At 35.4% G+C, this 17466-nt stretch overlaps 1 protein-coding gene, 2 long non-coding RNA genes and 1 pseudogene across 4 annotated transcripts; 2 read left to right on the plus strand and 2 right to left on the minus strand.

The window, feature by feature from the left end:
• Positions 1–150: 150 nt before the first annotated feature.
• Positions 151–4482, minus strand: LOC112719941 (uncharacterized). The gene is made up of 10 exons (XM_025770688.3): positions 3075–4482; positions 2888–2973; positions 2696–2762; positions 2092–2234; positions 1746–1794; positions 1508–1645; positions 1324–1404; positions 1067–1243; positions 907–993; positions 151–513 (listed from the first exon to the last, which is right to left on the minus strand). Exons 1-10 carry the CDS (start codon positions 3339–3341, stop codon positions 451–453), a joined length of 1158 nt encoding a protein of 385 aa, XP_025626473.1. The 5' UTR covers positions 3342–4482; the 3' UTR covers positions 151–450.
• Positions 4483–4767: 285 nt separating this feature from the next.
• On the plus strand, positions 4768–9046 carry LOC112719940 (glycine--tRNA ligase, mitochondrial 1-like; annotated as a pseudogene).
• Positions 9047–9579: 533 nt separating this feature from the next.
• On the plus strand, positions 9580–13379 carry LOC112719942 (uncharacterized). 2 transcript variants are annotated; one of them, XR_003161958.3, is made up of 5 exons: positions 9580–10035; positions 10147–10281; positions 10397–10597; positions 11063–12559; positions 12809–13379. It is a non-coding gene; the product is annotated as an uncharacterized lncRNA (long non-coding RNA). The 2 variants fall into 2 exon arrangements; XR_011867186.1 differs by having other exon boundaries at positions 9601–10040.
• A 184-nt stretch (positions 13380–13563) lies between these two features.
• LOC140176302 (uncharacterized) lies at positions 13564–14729 on the minus strand. The gene is made up of 3 exons (XR_011867187.1): positions 14520–14729; positions 14115–14363; positions 13564–13988 (listed from the first exon to the last, which is right to left on the minus strand). It is a non-coding gene; the product is annotated as an uncharacterized lncRNA (long non-coding RNA).
• Positions 14730–17466: the final 2737 nt, after the last annotated feature.

Below are 17466 nucleotides of genomic sequence, written 5' to 3' on the forward strand. Positions count from 1 at the left end.
TTTTTAACTTGTCAATCGAATGAATTTCCTAAGAAAAAAAAAAGTATTGTCACCAAAGCATTTTCTTTACTCTCCACCAAACCATTCAATCCTCAACTATGATCTTACTAACCAATGGTTGATCCAATCGAACTGGAAAGCTTAAAAAAGGGAACACCAACTATGACACAATGTTTATTAGGTAAATAAACCCATTATTCAGTCCAATACGTTCATCATCATGATAGTGTCAATTCTTAAAAAGTTAAAACTAAAATTGAACTTTAAAATTGGCATTCAAATCCAACTGTACCTAATCTATGTTTACAAAATTCCCAAGCTCCACGTTCTCTTGATTTGGGGATGCAACCTTTTCTCCCAGATTGTACGAGACAAAATGTTGGTTTACTATTGGGTTGATTGGAATTTGGAAGTCACAGAAGGAGCAAGGTTTCACTGCCTTCTCACTTCTCAGGCACCTATATTCTCAATATCAGCACCTTTGTCCACTCTCTTGATAATACCAGCAATTACCTGAGAAGAGAACAACAAAACAAATTTTAGCAGAGTTATAAAAATCAGGTTTAGTTTGTACTTTACTTCCAGTCCTTCACATCATGTGAACTTTCCATCAACTTTCCTAAATATGGAATTTTGATGCTCTAAATTTTGTTAAATGTGTTATTTTTGTTAATTTCTGGGAAAAGAACCAACATGGTTAATCCACACATTTTGAAAAATTCAAAACTCAAAAGGATGATTTTCACATTTTTAAACTCCAGTGGCTTAAGTGGACATCGTGTGGTCATGGAGATAAAGTGTACTTAACCCTAAGAACTACAAGACTCCACCTTTGAAATGCTAATACGCTTCCCCCATTGACAGTATTTGTTTACCATAACAGTATTTGTTATCTATATATCCTACCTTTCCAGGTCCTAGTTCATAACTTTTCTTCAGCCCCTTGTTTAGAAGAGTCTTCACTGTTGTTTCCCATTGAACAGGTGAAGTAACCTGCAAATTGTAGTATAGAATGCAATTATTTCCCATTCATGTATTTCTGCATGATGGAGTTTCAGCAGCATACCTGACGTGCCAATATCTTCTTGATTGTGTCGGGATCTGCATGTGGCTGTGCATCCACATTGGAGATGACTGGTATTCTTGGTGTTCTGATTTCTGTTGCTGCCAATGCTGCTTCCAACCTTGACACAGCTGGTTCCATAAAACTAGTGTGGAATGCACCGGCAACAGCTAAGCGAACCTGCAGAATAGAGTGAAAGGCATTAAAACCTTTTAGGAAAGTTAGCATTGGAAAGATAAGATTTGGGGATATGTTCATACAGTCATTCGAGCCTTGAAAGACTTTGCCTTAGATTCCAGCACTTCTACTCCTTTTAAGCCCCCAGAGACAGCATAGTTACCCTAAGAAAACAAAAAAACATCAAAAAGAAGCTAGTGATGAGAAATTTAAACACTAAATTTTGTCTGCTAAGCTTGTTAAAAATCAGATCCATAAGAACCTTACAGGACATAGGTAATTGGCAATTTGAACCTTCTCAGCTTCGGGTACTTCCTGATTCGCCGCATCACACAATTGTTGGACCTTCTCTGAGTCCAGTCCTATGACACTAACCATGGCACTTTTAGCAGCATCAGCAGCATCCTAGATAAAGAGCGGAAGTTATTTCTGTGAATAAAAATTACGAGCTTCTATCCAAACAAGTTGATATAAGTCAGACAAGAAATTGGAACACATTGTTTACCTGCATGGCTTCTCCCCTCAATTTGACCAACTTAAGTCCATCTTCAAAGCTTACAATTCAAATAAATACATGGGTTGATAGCAAGTCAATTAAAGAACAAAGTTGAACTCCAAACAAAATCGTACTTTATCGATGGTTCATAAACAATGGTTCTAACAGATGGTACTTTTATGACAGAATAGGTCACTATGACCAAAAAGAAGGGGCATATATGTCGTACTTGCTATTCCTTTGGTTTTAAAGTGATTTCTTGATACATGAGGAATAATATGAAGAACAGGGGGCCATAAGGGGAAAGCATTACAAAATCCAGTTATATATTAATCACTAATACTTGGCAAATCACCTGAAAGCCCCAGCAAAAGCAAGAGCAGTGTATTCTCCCAAACTTAGACCACACGTAACATCAACAGAATCAATAATCTGTTGTCCTCCATCTCGTGCACGAAGTAGCTCCACAGCAGCGAGACTTGTGACATAAATAGCAGGCTGAAGAAGTAGAAAAAAATTGGTAAACATTATGCCCATGTAAATCTTTATATGTGACAAAAATAAACATGAAGAACAGACTGGTGGATAACTATGTATGGACTCACTAATATAATATCATAATCATAAAAGATCTCTATTAAAGACGAATTTGTTTATTACTTCACTAATTCTTTTATTTTATTCTTGAATATAAATAAAGACACGATGAGGAGGAGAAAAATTCTTGGTTGGGATTTGACCCAACCAAAACTAATTACCCTCCGCATGACAAGCAATCATTTAACTAAAGTTGCCTAGCTCAATTATTTGCACATAAACCAACTCCATAATACTCCACTAATTATTTTAACGATAAAACTAAGATGAATGTACCCTATATTCTAAATTCATGTTCAATAGATTATTAAAAAAACAACCACCACTACCCAAAAAGAAGTAAAAAAGATTTACCACTTTACCTGACTAAGAACAGTTGAATCTAACTTATCCTTTGGGCCATTGATGCATATATCAAGAAGATCATACCTGAAGGCAGAGAATACACAATATCAGTTACTACAAGGAACCCAGAATCATAGAATTTAAATAAATAAATAAATAAAAAGACAAACATGAGAAAATAGTTATTATAAAACGAAATCAGCAACTACCCCAATATCTCATTTGCCTTCTTATACAGAACCGCAGCAGCAGGCACATTATGAGCTTCTTTTCCCATTCCAACGGCTTGTGCACCCTGCAATCACATTAATACAGAAATTCATACATCGAATAAACAAAATATATCATATTCATAAAAATTAAATAAAAAAATGCTGATCACAATTGTCCGTTTACCTGACCGGGGAAAAGAAAAGCGTTGGAGGGTTTGTAATCGGAGAAGAGAGAATCGTTGAGAACGGAGACCTGGGATCCGGAAGCGACGCTCATGAAAACCCTAGATCGAAGGAGGGGAAGGTTGAAGGTTCTAGAATGTGCATTTGATGGGGAAGAAGGGAAGTTGTTGAGAGAGAGAGAAGGGAGAGTGAGGGAAGAAGAAGCCATAGCTGGGAAGGAAGAATGTGAGGTTCGGATAAGAGGGGAATGGTGAAGCAAAGCTTGCATTCGGTTGCAGAAATAAGAAAAAAAGTGTTGCTTGAAGACGGAGATTACAAAGACGTTGGATTCTTCTTCATATTCAAAACCACTTCACTCCCAACTAACTAAACTATTGCAGTGTTCTAAAACCGAACTGGACCGGTCGGTTGGATCGGTTCAACCGTGAATCAATGGCATTTGCGGTTCAGGAGTTTGAACTTTCTGGTTTCTCCTCTCACTCTCTTTTTTTTTTTGGACGGTGCCAGGCCCATAAAGGGCCCAAAGCACAACAAGCGGATGAACCACCCATGACCCACCTGACCCGGAGTTCATTCCCCAACAGTTCCCTTGCGCGCCGTTGTTCCTAAGCTTTCCAATGAAGCCCGAACCCTCGCTACTGTCGCCTACTGCTACAGACGCCTGAATCTCGTTCCAGTTCGGCGCAACTCCGCCGTAGGGTCTGAGAATCTTGTGCGCCATTAGCTTCAACTCAGATTCCAGAGATTCCAACTCCAAATCATCAGTTTGAGAGCTCCAAGTGGCTTCATGCATATCCACCATTTCAGAGGTCTTGTTCGGAGCCATCATTAGTTGAATACAAACCACTGGACCAGAGCTAGGGAAGGAGTGATGCGTCGGAGAGGATGACGGGGCTGGGTCACTGGGACTTCGAATGCAGATTGGACTCCGCCGTAGGTTGATCGGTGTTCGAGAATCTTGTGCGCCATTTGCTTCAACTAAGATTGCAGTGATACCAACTCCAGATCATCAATTTGAGAATATTGTTCCTCTCACTCTCTCAAACTGAGGAAGGAGAGGACAAGCTGAGGCCGAGAGTCTCGCGAGAAAAAGACAAACGAGAAGGAAGGATTGGTGGTTTTTTTTTGGACTTGGGCTATGCCCAACAACCCAAACCCGATTCCGAGAACCACCCGACCCACTCCATAAACTAATGTTGCGTTAGTCATGACTTCCCTGGCCGCCGTTACTGTGAATGGACTCCGTAGCCATGAATTATGCTTCCTAGTTGCTGCGGATGGCTTCCTCTGCGCGGCAACCTCCTCTACACAGCCATAATTGAAGTCTCTCGGCCTCAGGTTCAATTTTTGTTCTGATTTCTTGTTTAATCTGATTTTTCTGAACTTTTTTTCTGTTCTGATTTCTAATTTTTTTATGTTGTGACTTGATGACTTTTCTATTCGTTATGATTATTCGTTCTTTGTTCTTGGTTTTGATTTTCTGATTGTGGTTATGATGATTTTCAATTTGTTATGATTATTAGTTCTATTTTCTATTTTTGTTCGGGAACTTGACCCTTCCAGAATTTTCACATAATAATTGCATTTGTAATACTTTTTGGCTAGATAGTTAGACTTCAGCAAGATGTTATCCCTAGATATTTCTTAAGTTGCAAAATTTAAAAAAATATCAATGATTCATTTTCTTCACACTGCAGGTCAAATAAGGAGAGCAATTTGCTATTTTAAAGGATAAATGTTCTTATATGCAACTTTGTAGAAAATAGGACATACTGGGCATCTTTATGGTCTCAGCTTTTGTATTGAAAAGACAATATATTTTATGCAGAGGAATAGACATTTTAAATTGGTATGTTCTCCTGTTGTTCGGTGTTTGTTTTCTTTGATTATTGGTTCTCTATTGTTTTTTATTCTGAATTTTTTTTCTTGTTATGATTCCTTGCTGTATTGTTAGTGCTAGTGCTTCTTAGCTAATGCTTCCGCGTTTGCGTTTGTGTTTGCGTGGTTCAACCTTCTCAGCTGCTGCTTCATTCCAACGCACACAACACTCACTCTTCTCTTCAACTTCTTCTGCAATGGTTGCCACTGAAGAATCGCTCCGCAAGGCCCTCACCGAAAAGCAATCTGCCGTGGAGGCTCAGGGAAATGCTGTCCGTGCACTCAAGGCCGCCACAGCACCCAAGTCTGACATTGATGCCGCCGTCCAGTCACCCAACGCACTCAAGCTTGAGAAGAACGACGTCGAGCGCCAGCTCCAGTCAATCCTCTCCACCGACGGTGGACTAAGCAGGGAGGCGTTCCGTCAGACAGCTGTCAACACGCTCGAGCGCCGCCTTTTCTACATCCCATCGTTCAAGATCTACCGCGGTGTGGCCGGCCTCTATGACTACGGCCCTCCCGGATGCGCTGTCAAGTCCAATGTTCTCGCCTTCTGGCGCCAGGTATCCACAATTTGTTCAATAAATGATTTGATTTAATTGAAAACGTAGGGCTTTCGAATTTCAGTTGTGGTTATGGAATTTTGCATGTTGTGTATTGTAGAAGGAATTGAGTGAGACTTGAGTTATTTCACTTATTTGTGGTTGCTGATTGGCACATGCATGTGGTTACAAAGTTAATCGTTATGGTTGCGATATTAGCTTAGTTACTTGAGCTTTCAGATGATTAAGTTCTTGCACGCTTAAAATAGAAACAGAAATGGATGTGCTTATGGTTTCATTGTTAAGTTGAGAGCTTTATGTTTTGTGTTGTGTCGTTTTACTTTGTATTTGGCAGCATTTTGTTCTTGAAGAGAACATGTTGGAAGTTGACTGCCCCTGCATGACACCTGAGATTGTCCTCAAGGCTTCAGGTCATGTGGATAAGTTTACTGACCTCATGGTTAAGGATGAGAAGACGGGGACATGTTACCGTGCCGACCACTTGCTCAAGGACTAGCAATGAGAAGCTGCAGAAGGACCTCACAATGTCATCCGAGGAGGCTGCGGAGCTTAAACATGTCTTGGCAACCTTGGATGATCTCTCTGCTGAAGCACTTGGTGCCAAGATTAAGGAGTATGGAATTACAGCTCCTGAAACCAAGAATCCACTATCTGACCCTTATCCGTTCAATTTGATGTTCCAGACATCTATTGGTCAATCTGGCTTGAGTCCTGGGTAAGTAACTTTCCCGTCAAAGCATGTGCTATTTTCTATTTACTGCGGTGAAGACGTTTTTCTCTTGATCAAATGTGGCAGCTATATGCGTCCTGAAACTGCACAGGGCATATTTGTGAATTTCAAAGACTTGTACTATTACAATGGAAACAAACTCCCATTTGCTGCAGCCCAAATCGGGCAGGCATTCAGAAATGAGGTCGGTAATTGTTGCCTTGTTTTTGCTCTACAAACACCTAGATGTTTCTCTTTGAACTTGCTACATTATCTTTAATGTGATGACAGGTTTATAACCTTTTCTTTTTCTTGATTGTTGTCTATGTGTAGATATCTCCCCGACAAGGCCTTCCTAGAGTCCGTGAATTTACATTGGCAGAAATTGAGCACTTTGTTGATCCAGAAGATAAATCTCATCCAAAGTACAAAGAGGTTGCTGAATTGGAATTTTTAATGTTCCCAAGGGAAGAACAAATGCCTGGTCAATCCGCAAAGTGAATTCGCCTCGGTGAAGCTGTGTCACGGGTCAGTTTGAGCTATGATGAGTTCAAGCTTTCTTGTTTTCTTCTCCCCCTGATTTTCAGTCATCTTCTATTATGTTTTATGATTCTTTTTTCCAATTCTTTTTTTTTATTATTTTATTATCAGGGAATTGTCAACAATGAGACTCTTGGTTATTTCATCGGTAGAGTATATCTTTTCTTGACACGTCTCGGTATAGACAAAGACCGGTTACGATTTAGGCAACACCTTACTAATGAGATGGCCCATTATGCTGCTGACTGCTGGGATGCTGAGATTGAGTGTTCCTACGGTTGGATTGAGTATGTTGGCATTGCAGATAGGTCTGCATATGATTTGCGTGCTCACTCGGTAATGACCATTAAGTAACATTCTCTGATAGATGAATAGGATGGTAACTTTGGTGGTTGGTATAATTCAAATTGTGTATGTTAACTACAAGATTAAGGAAATTTGATGTGTATATTATAAATATAATTCATGTGCTTTGTTGACGTTGGCATATTGTTGAGTAAAATACACTTTTGTCATTGGAAAAGTCATTTCCCCCTTCGTTTTAACATTACACGATAAATCATTTGATCTATCACTTATTCTACTCTTGAAGTTTCATTTTTGACTGTCTAGTGCTTACTGTGCATTTTTAATTAATAAAGCAGAACTTTCAACTTTGAAACAACTTAGATGGGGCTTTAATGATCGCAAAAAGCTGGAAGGGCAGTAAGTTTAGAAGTGTCTATACTTAACGGGTCATACTGTATACTATATTTTACCCTCTGTTGTAATATCATGATCACTAAATAAATCTTTTAGTATATTATTATACGCCTGTGGTTTGTTTTTGTTTCATTCTCATTGCAACTTTTTATTTGATATTTCAGGATAAAAGTGGGGTTCCATTGGTGGCTCATGAAAAAATTTCAGAGCCTAAGGGAGTGGAGGTACGTTGTAACATTAATAGTGTTTATATATACACTGGTCCTGAAACTTGATATGCAACACTAAAATCTGCGGTACCCATTAGTTGATATGGTTTATGAATGATGCCAGAAATTGGTTATAACGCCAGTCAAGAAAGAGTTGGGTCTGGCATTCAAGGGGAGTCAGAAGAATGTGGTTGAAGCACTTGAGGTAATGTATAGTGTAATGCCTTTAATATGGTGACACTTGGTAACAGCTACCGGGGTTACTTATGACACATCAAATTTTTCTGCAGGCAATGAAGGAGAAAGAAGCTTTGGATATGAAGGCTGCTCTTGAATCAAAAGGGGAGGTGGACTTTGATGTTTGTACACTAGGTAAAACTGTGACTGTTACAAACAAAATGGTAACTATTCAGAAGGAGAAAAAGAAGGAGCACCAACGAGTTGTTACACTATCCGTGATTGAACCATCCTCTGGAATTGGACGGATTATTTATTGTCTATTTGAGCACTGTTTCTACATGAGGCCAGGTAAAGCTGGGGATGAACAGTTAAATGTATTTCGGTTCCCTGCAGTTGTGGCTCCTATTAAGTGCACAGTTTTCCCTCTGGTTCAGAATAAACAGTATGAAGATGTTGCTAAATACATTTCTAAGTCATCGACTATTGCGGGTATATCAAATAAGATTGACATTACAGGTTAGTCAATAAATAGTTGTTCTCATTAACACCATTTGTTGAGGAGCACAAATACTAGATGCTTGCATGAGGACAAGTTATATCGTTGTTCACATGCTTTGCATGGTCGATTAAGTTTTATTGATGGATTAATTGGTCTGATGTCATGCATTTGTTTACCTTTTGAAAAATGTTAACAGGTACATCAATAGGAAAACGGTATGCAAGAACGGATGAACTTGGTGTGCCCTTGGCAATCACTGTAGATTCAACATCTTCAGTAACTATTCGGGAGAGGGACAGCAAGGATCAAGTGCGGGTTGATGCCGAAAAGGCTGCATCTGTTGTTCGTGAGGTAACTGAAGGCCACAAGACATGGCAAGATGTGTGGTCAACTTTCCCCCATCACTCCTCCGCTTCCACCGAAGAATGAGTTTCACTCCTTTCATTCTGCCATTGTCTTTGTCTAATATCTCATGTAAACGCAACTATGCAAGGAATTATTCATTTAAAATTTTTTTTCATAATTATTATGTAAGCCGATTTTAGGGTAGTAGGGTTTTCTTTTTAAACTTTTTTTTTTACCATGAGAAAGGGCCAAAGCCCATAAATCTCTAACATATCAGAATTTGATTTTGGGACCATGAGGAAGGGCCAAAAACATGATAATTTTTATTGAGCTTTTTTCCCTATTGAATTTCCCAATACATTTCTTTCCTTTTCTCCCGCATCTTTTTGTTCCAAATCCTAAACCACAAAGCCCACCAAATTTAACCCCTGCAATTTATAAGAATTATTCCACCTATAAAAAAAAGTCCAATGAAACGAGATCCAACTAGAACAAATACTAGTTAACACAAGATAATAACATTTCCACATCACGTGAAGTTAGTAGCCAATAGCCATGAGACTATTGCTGCAACTTGTTACATCTGCTCTCTAGACTTCATATTATATTTAGAAATATGATATCAGTACAAATGATACTGCTTATTAATACTATTAATTATAGTAAATTTTTTAAACTATGAAAATTGTACATAAAATTTGATATCCTATTATAAGAATATACAAGTATTGATTGATCTTACTTTAATTTCCAACAACTCACATGTCCATACAGGACAAATATGATTGTCGTATTATCACGTGTTTTTTTCATTAGATTTCAAGAAAATGGTAAAACATATTTACTAAAAGGTTGTTTCGTGCAATTGGTTTACCTGTTTCTTACATTATTTTATTGCTAGTTTGCTACCATCCCCAATCAGTAAGGAGTAGCAACTAGCAATTCGCAATTTCTCTCTCCTTAAATTACGAGGCGCTCTATCGTACTCGTGTTCCTTATCCTGCGCACTCTCCTCGTTCTACTGCTTCCTCTGACACCTTCTTCACTCAAATATACATGCTTACAACTCACCACATCAATCAACTGAACTCCTACATTCTTCTCCACTCGCTCACTCACCCAATATTCCGACTCACACACACCAATATTCTTTCTCAACTCAACAATGACGAGAAAGGTCTCCAACTTCTCCGATCTGATCCAACGAGTCACCGCGAACTGCCTCCTCTACCCCCTCGCCGCCAGGAGGTACGACGCCTTCGCCGAAGACAAGGAAGGCAACTCGTTACCGAAACAGGCACGAAGAATCGCAATTTCTCGTTCCAAAATTCTACTCTGTATTGTAACATTCTTTCTTTTTCATTATGTGTGTGCGTGTGTTTTGTTCAATAATCTCTGTCTTGTTCAATAACGAGATTAGTGATGAAAAAGTTGTTTACCTTTTGAAGCTGAAGGAGTCCTGCATAATTTTTTTTCTAACTGATTCGACAATAATACTATTACGTCCCAATAAAATAAATTGCCGCGGTTTGCAACAACATTCCAGAAGCTAATTTCCGTTACACAAGAAAGATCGAACTCAGGTCAAGGGCTCAGGAACACTTCTTTTAGTTCTCAACAAATCCACTTCTATAATGATGAACATTATGACTTGTTTAACTTTCATTTATGTTTTCTGCCTTTATTTTGCTTGTGCAGGTTTGGGGCTGATGTGATGGAAGTAGTTGTATCTTGGACAAAAGCCTTGTGCGTTGACATCTCTCAAGGCCGCATACCAAATCATGTTGATGATGTCAAAGCTGAAGGTAGTGAATTAGGAAATAAAGTTTTGTCTGGTTGGAGTGTACTTGACATTGGGACAGGCAATGGTTTGCTTCTCCAAGAATTAGCTAAACAAGGGTATGGTATTTCTTGCGATGTTCTGCACTTTTAGTAATATATGCTGTATAATTCTTTTATATAAAAAAAGAGAAAAGAAAGACTTTGTAAAAGTTAGCGAATTTCTGAATTACTATTTATTATAACAAAATGTGTATTGTTGGAAATCGGAAGGCATGTGAATCTTGTGCCATATAAATTTGTTCATACACAAATATATTTAATTGCTAATTAAATGAGAATTCCATAGCATCAAAAGCAAGGTGTGAATGTGAAAATCATGAAAAACAAAGATATATTCAAGTAAACAAAGAAAGTTGCTACATAAAGGTGGCATGGAAATGTATATACTATTATATGCTTTTTTGGAGGGAAGGTACACTTATAAGTACTTGGAAGTTCTGCCTATTGGTTTATGAGAGATATCTGGGTTTTTTTTATGTTGCATTGCATGTGTTATTAATCTTACTCTTGCTACCTTTCCAGGTTCTCTGATTTGACTGGTATGGATTATAGTGAAGGGGCCATCAGCCTTGCTCAAAGCGTTGCTAATCGTGATGTATTTTTTTTTAATTGATTGAAAAAACCGAACAAACCGAACCAAACTAAACCGATTTTAATTGGTTTGGTTTGGTTTGTTTTGGATGGTTTCGATAAAAAAATCAAATCAAACCGAACCGCAATTTAATTAAACGATCGAATCGGATGATTTTATCCTCAAAAACCGAACCAAACCGCACCATGAACGCCCCCTAGAGTCAGGTAATTAACGATGGTAAATTGCTTTTTCTTTCTCTCAATCTCCCTCCCTTTCTTGATCTTCTTTTTCTTTGGCTTTTTTTTTTTTTTTTCTTAAAATTTTTCACCCCTTTTTTTTATACTATCTCTAGAAGAGTATAAATGGCACATGCACGTAGAGTGGAAACTACCCAGCGCCTTCCCAACATGAAATCGGAGTATAATCCAAATAAACATGTCTGGATAATTATAACTACAACTACTGTAGTCCAGACGATTTACTTAGATGGAGGTTCTGTCTAAAAAAATTTCCAACCCCTGTTGTTGTAACATTTCTCAACGCAAATTCTCCAAATCGAGCACAGAAAAAACGCCGCTTATCCGAGGTGGTGTAGCTCAACTCAGAATCAGAAGAAGCAGAGGAATCCAATAGTTCTAGCGACGATGAAGTGGATCCAATGGAAGAGGACCGGAAGAAGACGCGGAAGAGATTCTAAAGAAGAAACCCGGTACAAAGGTGATAGAAGAAGATGACTAATATCCCATATGTTTTACTAAAAAGCATAACAAAGTTATAAAAGCATAACAAAGTAAATCTCTTCCAACACCTTTGTACCGGGTTTCTTCTTCAGAATCTCTTACGCGTCTTCTTCCAGGTCCTCCTCCATTGGATCCACTTCATGGTCGCTAGAACTATTGGATTCTTCTGCTTCTTCTGATTCTGAGTCGAGGTACACCACCTCGGATAAGCGGCGTTTTTTTCGTGCTCGATTTGGAGTATTTGCGTTGAGAAATGTTACAACAACAGGGGGTTGTGAATTTTTTTGGACAGAACCTCCATCTAAGTAAATCGTTTGGACTACAGTAGTTGTAGTTGTAATTATACAGGCATGTTTATTTGGATTATACTCCGACTTCACGTTGGAAGGCGCTGGGTAGTTTCCACTCTATGTGTATGTGCCATTTATACTTGAAAAAGAGATAGTATAAAAAAGAAAAAAAAAAGGGTGAAAACTTGAAATATCATTTCAAGAAAAATAAAAAAAAGAAGGCCAAAGAAAAAGAAAAAGTTCAAGAAGGGGAGGGAGATTGAGAAAAAGAAAAAGCAATATACCATCGTATTCTGAGGTGTAAGTTTAATGTACTTGTGTGAATCGAGTTGAAAATAGTCCAAAATATATTTAGTCAAGAAGTTCACAGCGAACGGACAAGGAATGAGTTGAGAGAAAGAGAGTTACTAATCAGGTATTTAATCTCAAACTGTAAAAATTGCTAGTCTACCATTGATTATGTTAGTAATAGTTAGTCTTTGATTATGACCCATCTGATTCTCATTTCAAGGCTAAGATGCATGCAAGAAATTTTATGCATATAGATACATGTGTTATTCCTTTGTATGTACCCTATCAGCTTCTGCACAACCAATATCATAGTTGGTATTTTAATCATATCTGCTGAAGGGAGGGAGTATCATGATATCGGTTTATGGTGCAGGGTGTCTGTGGATGCGATAGGTTCGAAAATGGTTCAATTGCAGATGTTTTAAAAACAATAGTGAAAAAGGATGGATACAGAGGGCTCATGCGAGGATGGATTCCAAGGATGCTGTTCCATGCTCCTGCAGCCGCAATCTGCTGGTCAACGTACGAGGCAGGGAAGTCCTTTTTCCAAGAATTAAATCAGAGTAAAGACAGCAGCACTATCATATGAACAAATGGGGTTAGAATACCCCTTGTTCTGTCCTTTATTTATTTGTCAACATCATTGGTATAGAGCTTCTTCAATCAGGGCCTAAACCCTAAACCCTGCCAATTTTGATAAATAATTCTTAAAATTGTATTTTTATTATTTTTGTTTAGTTCATTGTAATATTTATACCTTTTACCACAAGGTAAATCCTTGAATACATCCTCTATCCCACGCTTATAGCAAAACCATAGTTTAAGGATTTATGATAATGCATTTGTTTCTTTACCTTTGTATTATTAACATTTCACCAGAAGGATTGCCATATATTCTGGAACTTTAAGGGATTCACTTTTATGGCAACTACTGTGTTAGTATACTCATCTGGCTCTTTAATTTGTTGCTCTGCCATTTTTCCATATAGTTATATTTGGTTTTGGCTGGTCATCCTTTTCCTGAAATTCTCCTACCCTTTCATTTGTCACTTCACTTTTTAGTATTTTTTTTTTTTTTTGGATCTTATAGCACTGATTAAGAATATAACAAAGTCTCAAATATCAGACAAAGGAATTGAAGAGAGTATTGTTTACCAGAATTCTAATTCAAATTGACAGTAATTATAACGTTATTTTTCTGTAGAATTACTTGCATAACTACCCTTCATCAGAAACAGACCTAACACTTTAGAAACAGAAAATTAATTTATAAAGAATATCACATTATACAACACACTCTAAATGCATGATGCACAACATAACACTTCATAGCAAAGCATAAATATTTCCATGATAAATCCTTACGTCCATTTTCCGAGTGCATCACCAACATTTAGTGATCACAGTATACTGAAGAGAATTGCTGCTATGGTGATCTCCACAATCAGGATCCTTGCTTTCTTCAAATATAATCAACCAATCAAGATGGATTAGCAGCTCTCAGGAACTTACAACCTGACTAAGAATTACAGTAATATCATCAAGCTTTCCACCTGATACAATGATATAATAGTGTGGTTAGCCACAAATTCAGAGAAAAATAGTCATTATAAAATTGCTAAGATTAGTCTCTAGGTAAAGATACGAATAGTAGCTTGCATGATGTCATAAATTCAAACCTCCACGAGCCTTGCAATACACAACTGTAAGAAGGAACGGAACATTATCGTGTTGATTCTCATCATTGATCAAGAAGGCAGAGCCAAGTATAGACCCATAGAAGATCAAGAACATCTAATCAATGGTAAAATCAACACGATAAGGTCATGGGAAATCTTCACATGAGCATACCCTCATTTTATGGTGTGTTTTGCCTTGCTTGTAAGCTTCATTCCAAGAATCTTCTTTCATAGCGGCACATCATAACCCTGGCATATTGGTAGAGAAACATTAAGAAAATAATATGAAAAGGGAGAACCAAAGTTTGTGAAACTCTTAACTAAACTTCCTCTGATTTAAAAAGTTGTACTACTTTGTCGAAATTGACCATCATTTCAAGACGGAAGCAATAACTTTTCCTTTACCTTAGACCTGGCCTCCAATGAATAGGGAGAATCAAAATTTGAATCCAGGCATGAATTCTTGCCAAGTTAGCTAATGCCTTTGCTAGCAATGATTGAAACAATTTCATAGTGAAAAACATTGTCAAAAAGACCATCAGACCCCATGACAATTGTATCGCCCTCTATCAACTCCACATTGCTTACCTGTTTTCCCAGCTGAAGAGGTTGGTATGAAAAGATATAACAGAAAGAATCAAAAATATCTCGAAGCAAAAATTTGAATATATATCAAAATTCCAAAGTTGTGTGGAAAGACCAGCACAGTGGCGGAACTTGAAACAAAATTTTTGGGGGTGAAATAGAAAATAATTGTTAAAATATTTTTTTATATGGATCTCATTTAAGATAAACTCGTCTAATCTCATCTCTCTGGTTTGGGTGATACTGCTAAATTTAAAGTCTTTTTTCAAGATCTCGTTCCAAAAAGTTAAAGTTAAAGTCATCAGATATAACTTTTTGAACTTTTGAAGGTTATATCTCACTTTCTTTGTGATTCATTAAAGTAGAAGAACTATCTACATGTGTTGATATTGTAAAAGTTATATGTTCTCCTTCTTAAATATTAGCCTTCTTCTTAAAAAATGTATCAATTCTTTGATTTTTTATTATTATTTTATATAAAAATTTGAATATATATCCTGTAAAATATATAAAAAAAAAGTTAGAAGGACAAATATTAAAATTTATAATATTTATTGAATTTTTTTTATCAATTTATACAAATACAATAATATTAATACTTATTGAATATTCTATTATTTTTTATCATATAAAAAATTAAATTAAATAAATAGTAAAATATAAAATAATATTAAATTAAATAAATAAAAGATATCTAATTTTTTATATTTGAACCTAATGATAGAGAGAGTGTTGTTTATTGAACTTATTAGATATTTTAAGTCATAGTAAAATATTTAAGTCAATTGAACTATTTTTTATCTTTTGAAAAAATACTACTAAATTTTTTATAAAAAGTTTGGGGTCATGGCCACTCCTTGTCTGAACTAAGTTTCACCACTGACCAGCACACAATTCTGAGTAAACATTACATTTCTTGGCCTTAACCTAAGGCAAACACATGGTTCTTCATAGTTTGAGTGAGAGGACGAACTTAAAGCAAGTTAAGATGAATGTGAAGTGGTACCGCTGCATCTCTCGGAGCTCAGTTGGAATGGACAGTCAAAGTAATGTGCTTGTGGTGAAGTAGAAAAAATTACACTGCCTGGAAAAAGAAAAATAACAAGTAAAAGAAGATTTAGCTCTCAACAGTGGAGGAGGGTGTTGCGAAAGAAAGAAAACATTAGCAAGAACATTAGATGATCTCACTTTAATTTTCATTAAATAATATTATTTTTTTTTAAATATTAGTTATCCTTTAAATTTTAAAGTTTAGTCAACCTTTTAATTTAAATAATATTATTTAATTAAGACATGTTTCTATTTTTTAGATAAAGACATAATTAATTGAAATTAGTTTAAATTTTAAACATTAAAATTTTTCTAGAAACCGTTATCTTACTCTATCATTTTCTTCGCTCTCGTATGCGTGTTCTCTCTCTTTTTATAGTGAAGGAAGTCTCCATAAAAGTTCTTTTCTCTTCTGCAAGTAAGAAAACACTTACTTGATTTATATCTAATATTTATTATTATTTGCTTCATTATTTATGTGACTACCAATTTTGTATTTTTTTTATCCTAATATGTTAAAGAAAACAAGAATCAACATCTTTAATTATGCTTAAAAAAATATAATAATTTATTTATTTAATAATAACTAAGTTTATCCTATTTAATTTTAATAATGGAGTTGCTACAAAAAAAAATCTACCAAAAAATAAAAATATTTGAGTAATTTATATTTTCTTTTGAATTTGGATCTTTTAAATTTTAGATTTTCACTTTATAGGATAAAATGAGATTATTGAATGTTTTTCTCTCATGTTTTCTCTTGATCTTACCTTTGAAATAAATGGTGATAGATCATACTTTACTTTTCAAAATGAAATTCAAAATTTAGAAAATCCGAATCCTTTTCTTTTACTCGAGTGTCTTTTTTAACATTTTTTTTAGATGTATTTATAATTTAGATTTTTCCCAATTATATTATTTTAGATGTGTTGTAAAAATTTAATGTAGTATTTTAAATATGCTTACAACACATCTAAAATAACAAATAACAAAATTAACTTATTAACTAAATAATATCACCTCTTCTATCCTCTATATCCAATTATATTTTAGTTTCATATGTTTGTGTTTAAACATTATTTTTTCTTTCTTTCTCGCGTGATTATTTTTGTGGTAATTTTTTTGTTATTTTACATATGTCCATAACACATCTAAAATAATAAGATAACACAAAATACTTTTAGTACACATCCAAAATAATAAGATAACATATAAAATATTTTTGATATACATCCAAACTTTATTTAATTTGTGCTTATATTTTTTTAATAAAATAATTTTTTAACACATCCAAAATTCGTTTAAATCCGTATTTATATTTTTAAATATAAATAATTTTATAATACATCTAAAATTACAAAATTACACATTCGAAACTCGTTCAAAAATAATTATGTTCATTATTCTTGTTAATTAGAACTGAAAAAATCATATATATATATCCACCGAAAAATTTTATTTTAATAGTATTATTTTAATTTTAGTTTTGTTAGAATTTGATTTTGGTTTGTTATTTTTGTTTTGTTAAGTTTGAATTTAAATTTAAATATTTTAACTTTAAAGAGATATAATTTTAAAATTTAAATATATAAAAAAAATTAAAATATAATATCTAAAAATAATTATTATAATAAATAATAAGTGATTAAAAGATGAATTATAAATTTATAATGGATATCTAGTTGACTAGTTGGACCGATACTTTGTTAGGTCTTTT

This window comes from Arachis hypogaea, chromosome 11 (assembly GCF_003086295.3).
Source record: "Arachis hypogaea cultivar Tifrunner chromosome 11, arahy.Tifrunner.gnm2.J5K5, whole genome shotgun sequence".
Taxonomy (NCBI): domain Eukaryota; kingdom Viridiplantae; phylum Streptophyta; class Magnoliopsida; order Fabales; family Fabaceae; genus Arachis; species Arachis hypogaea.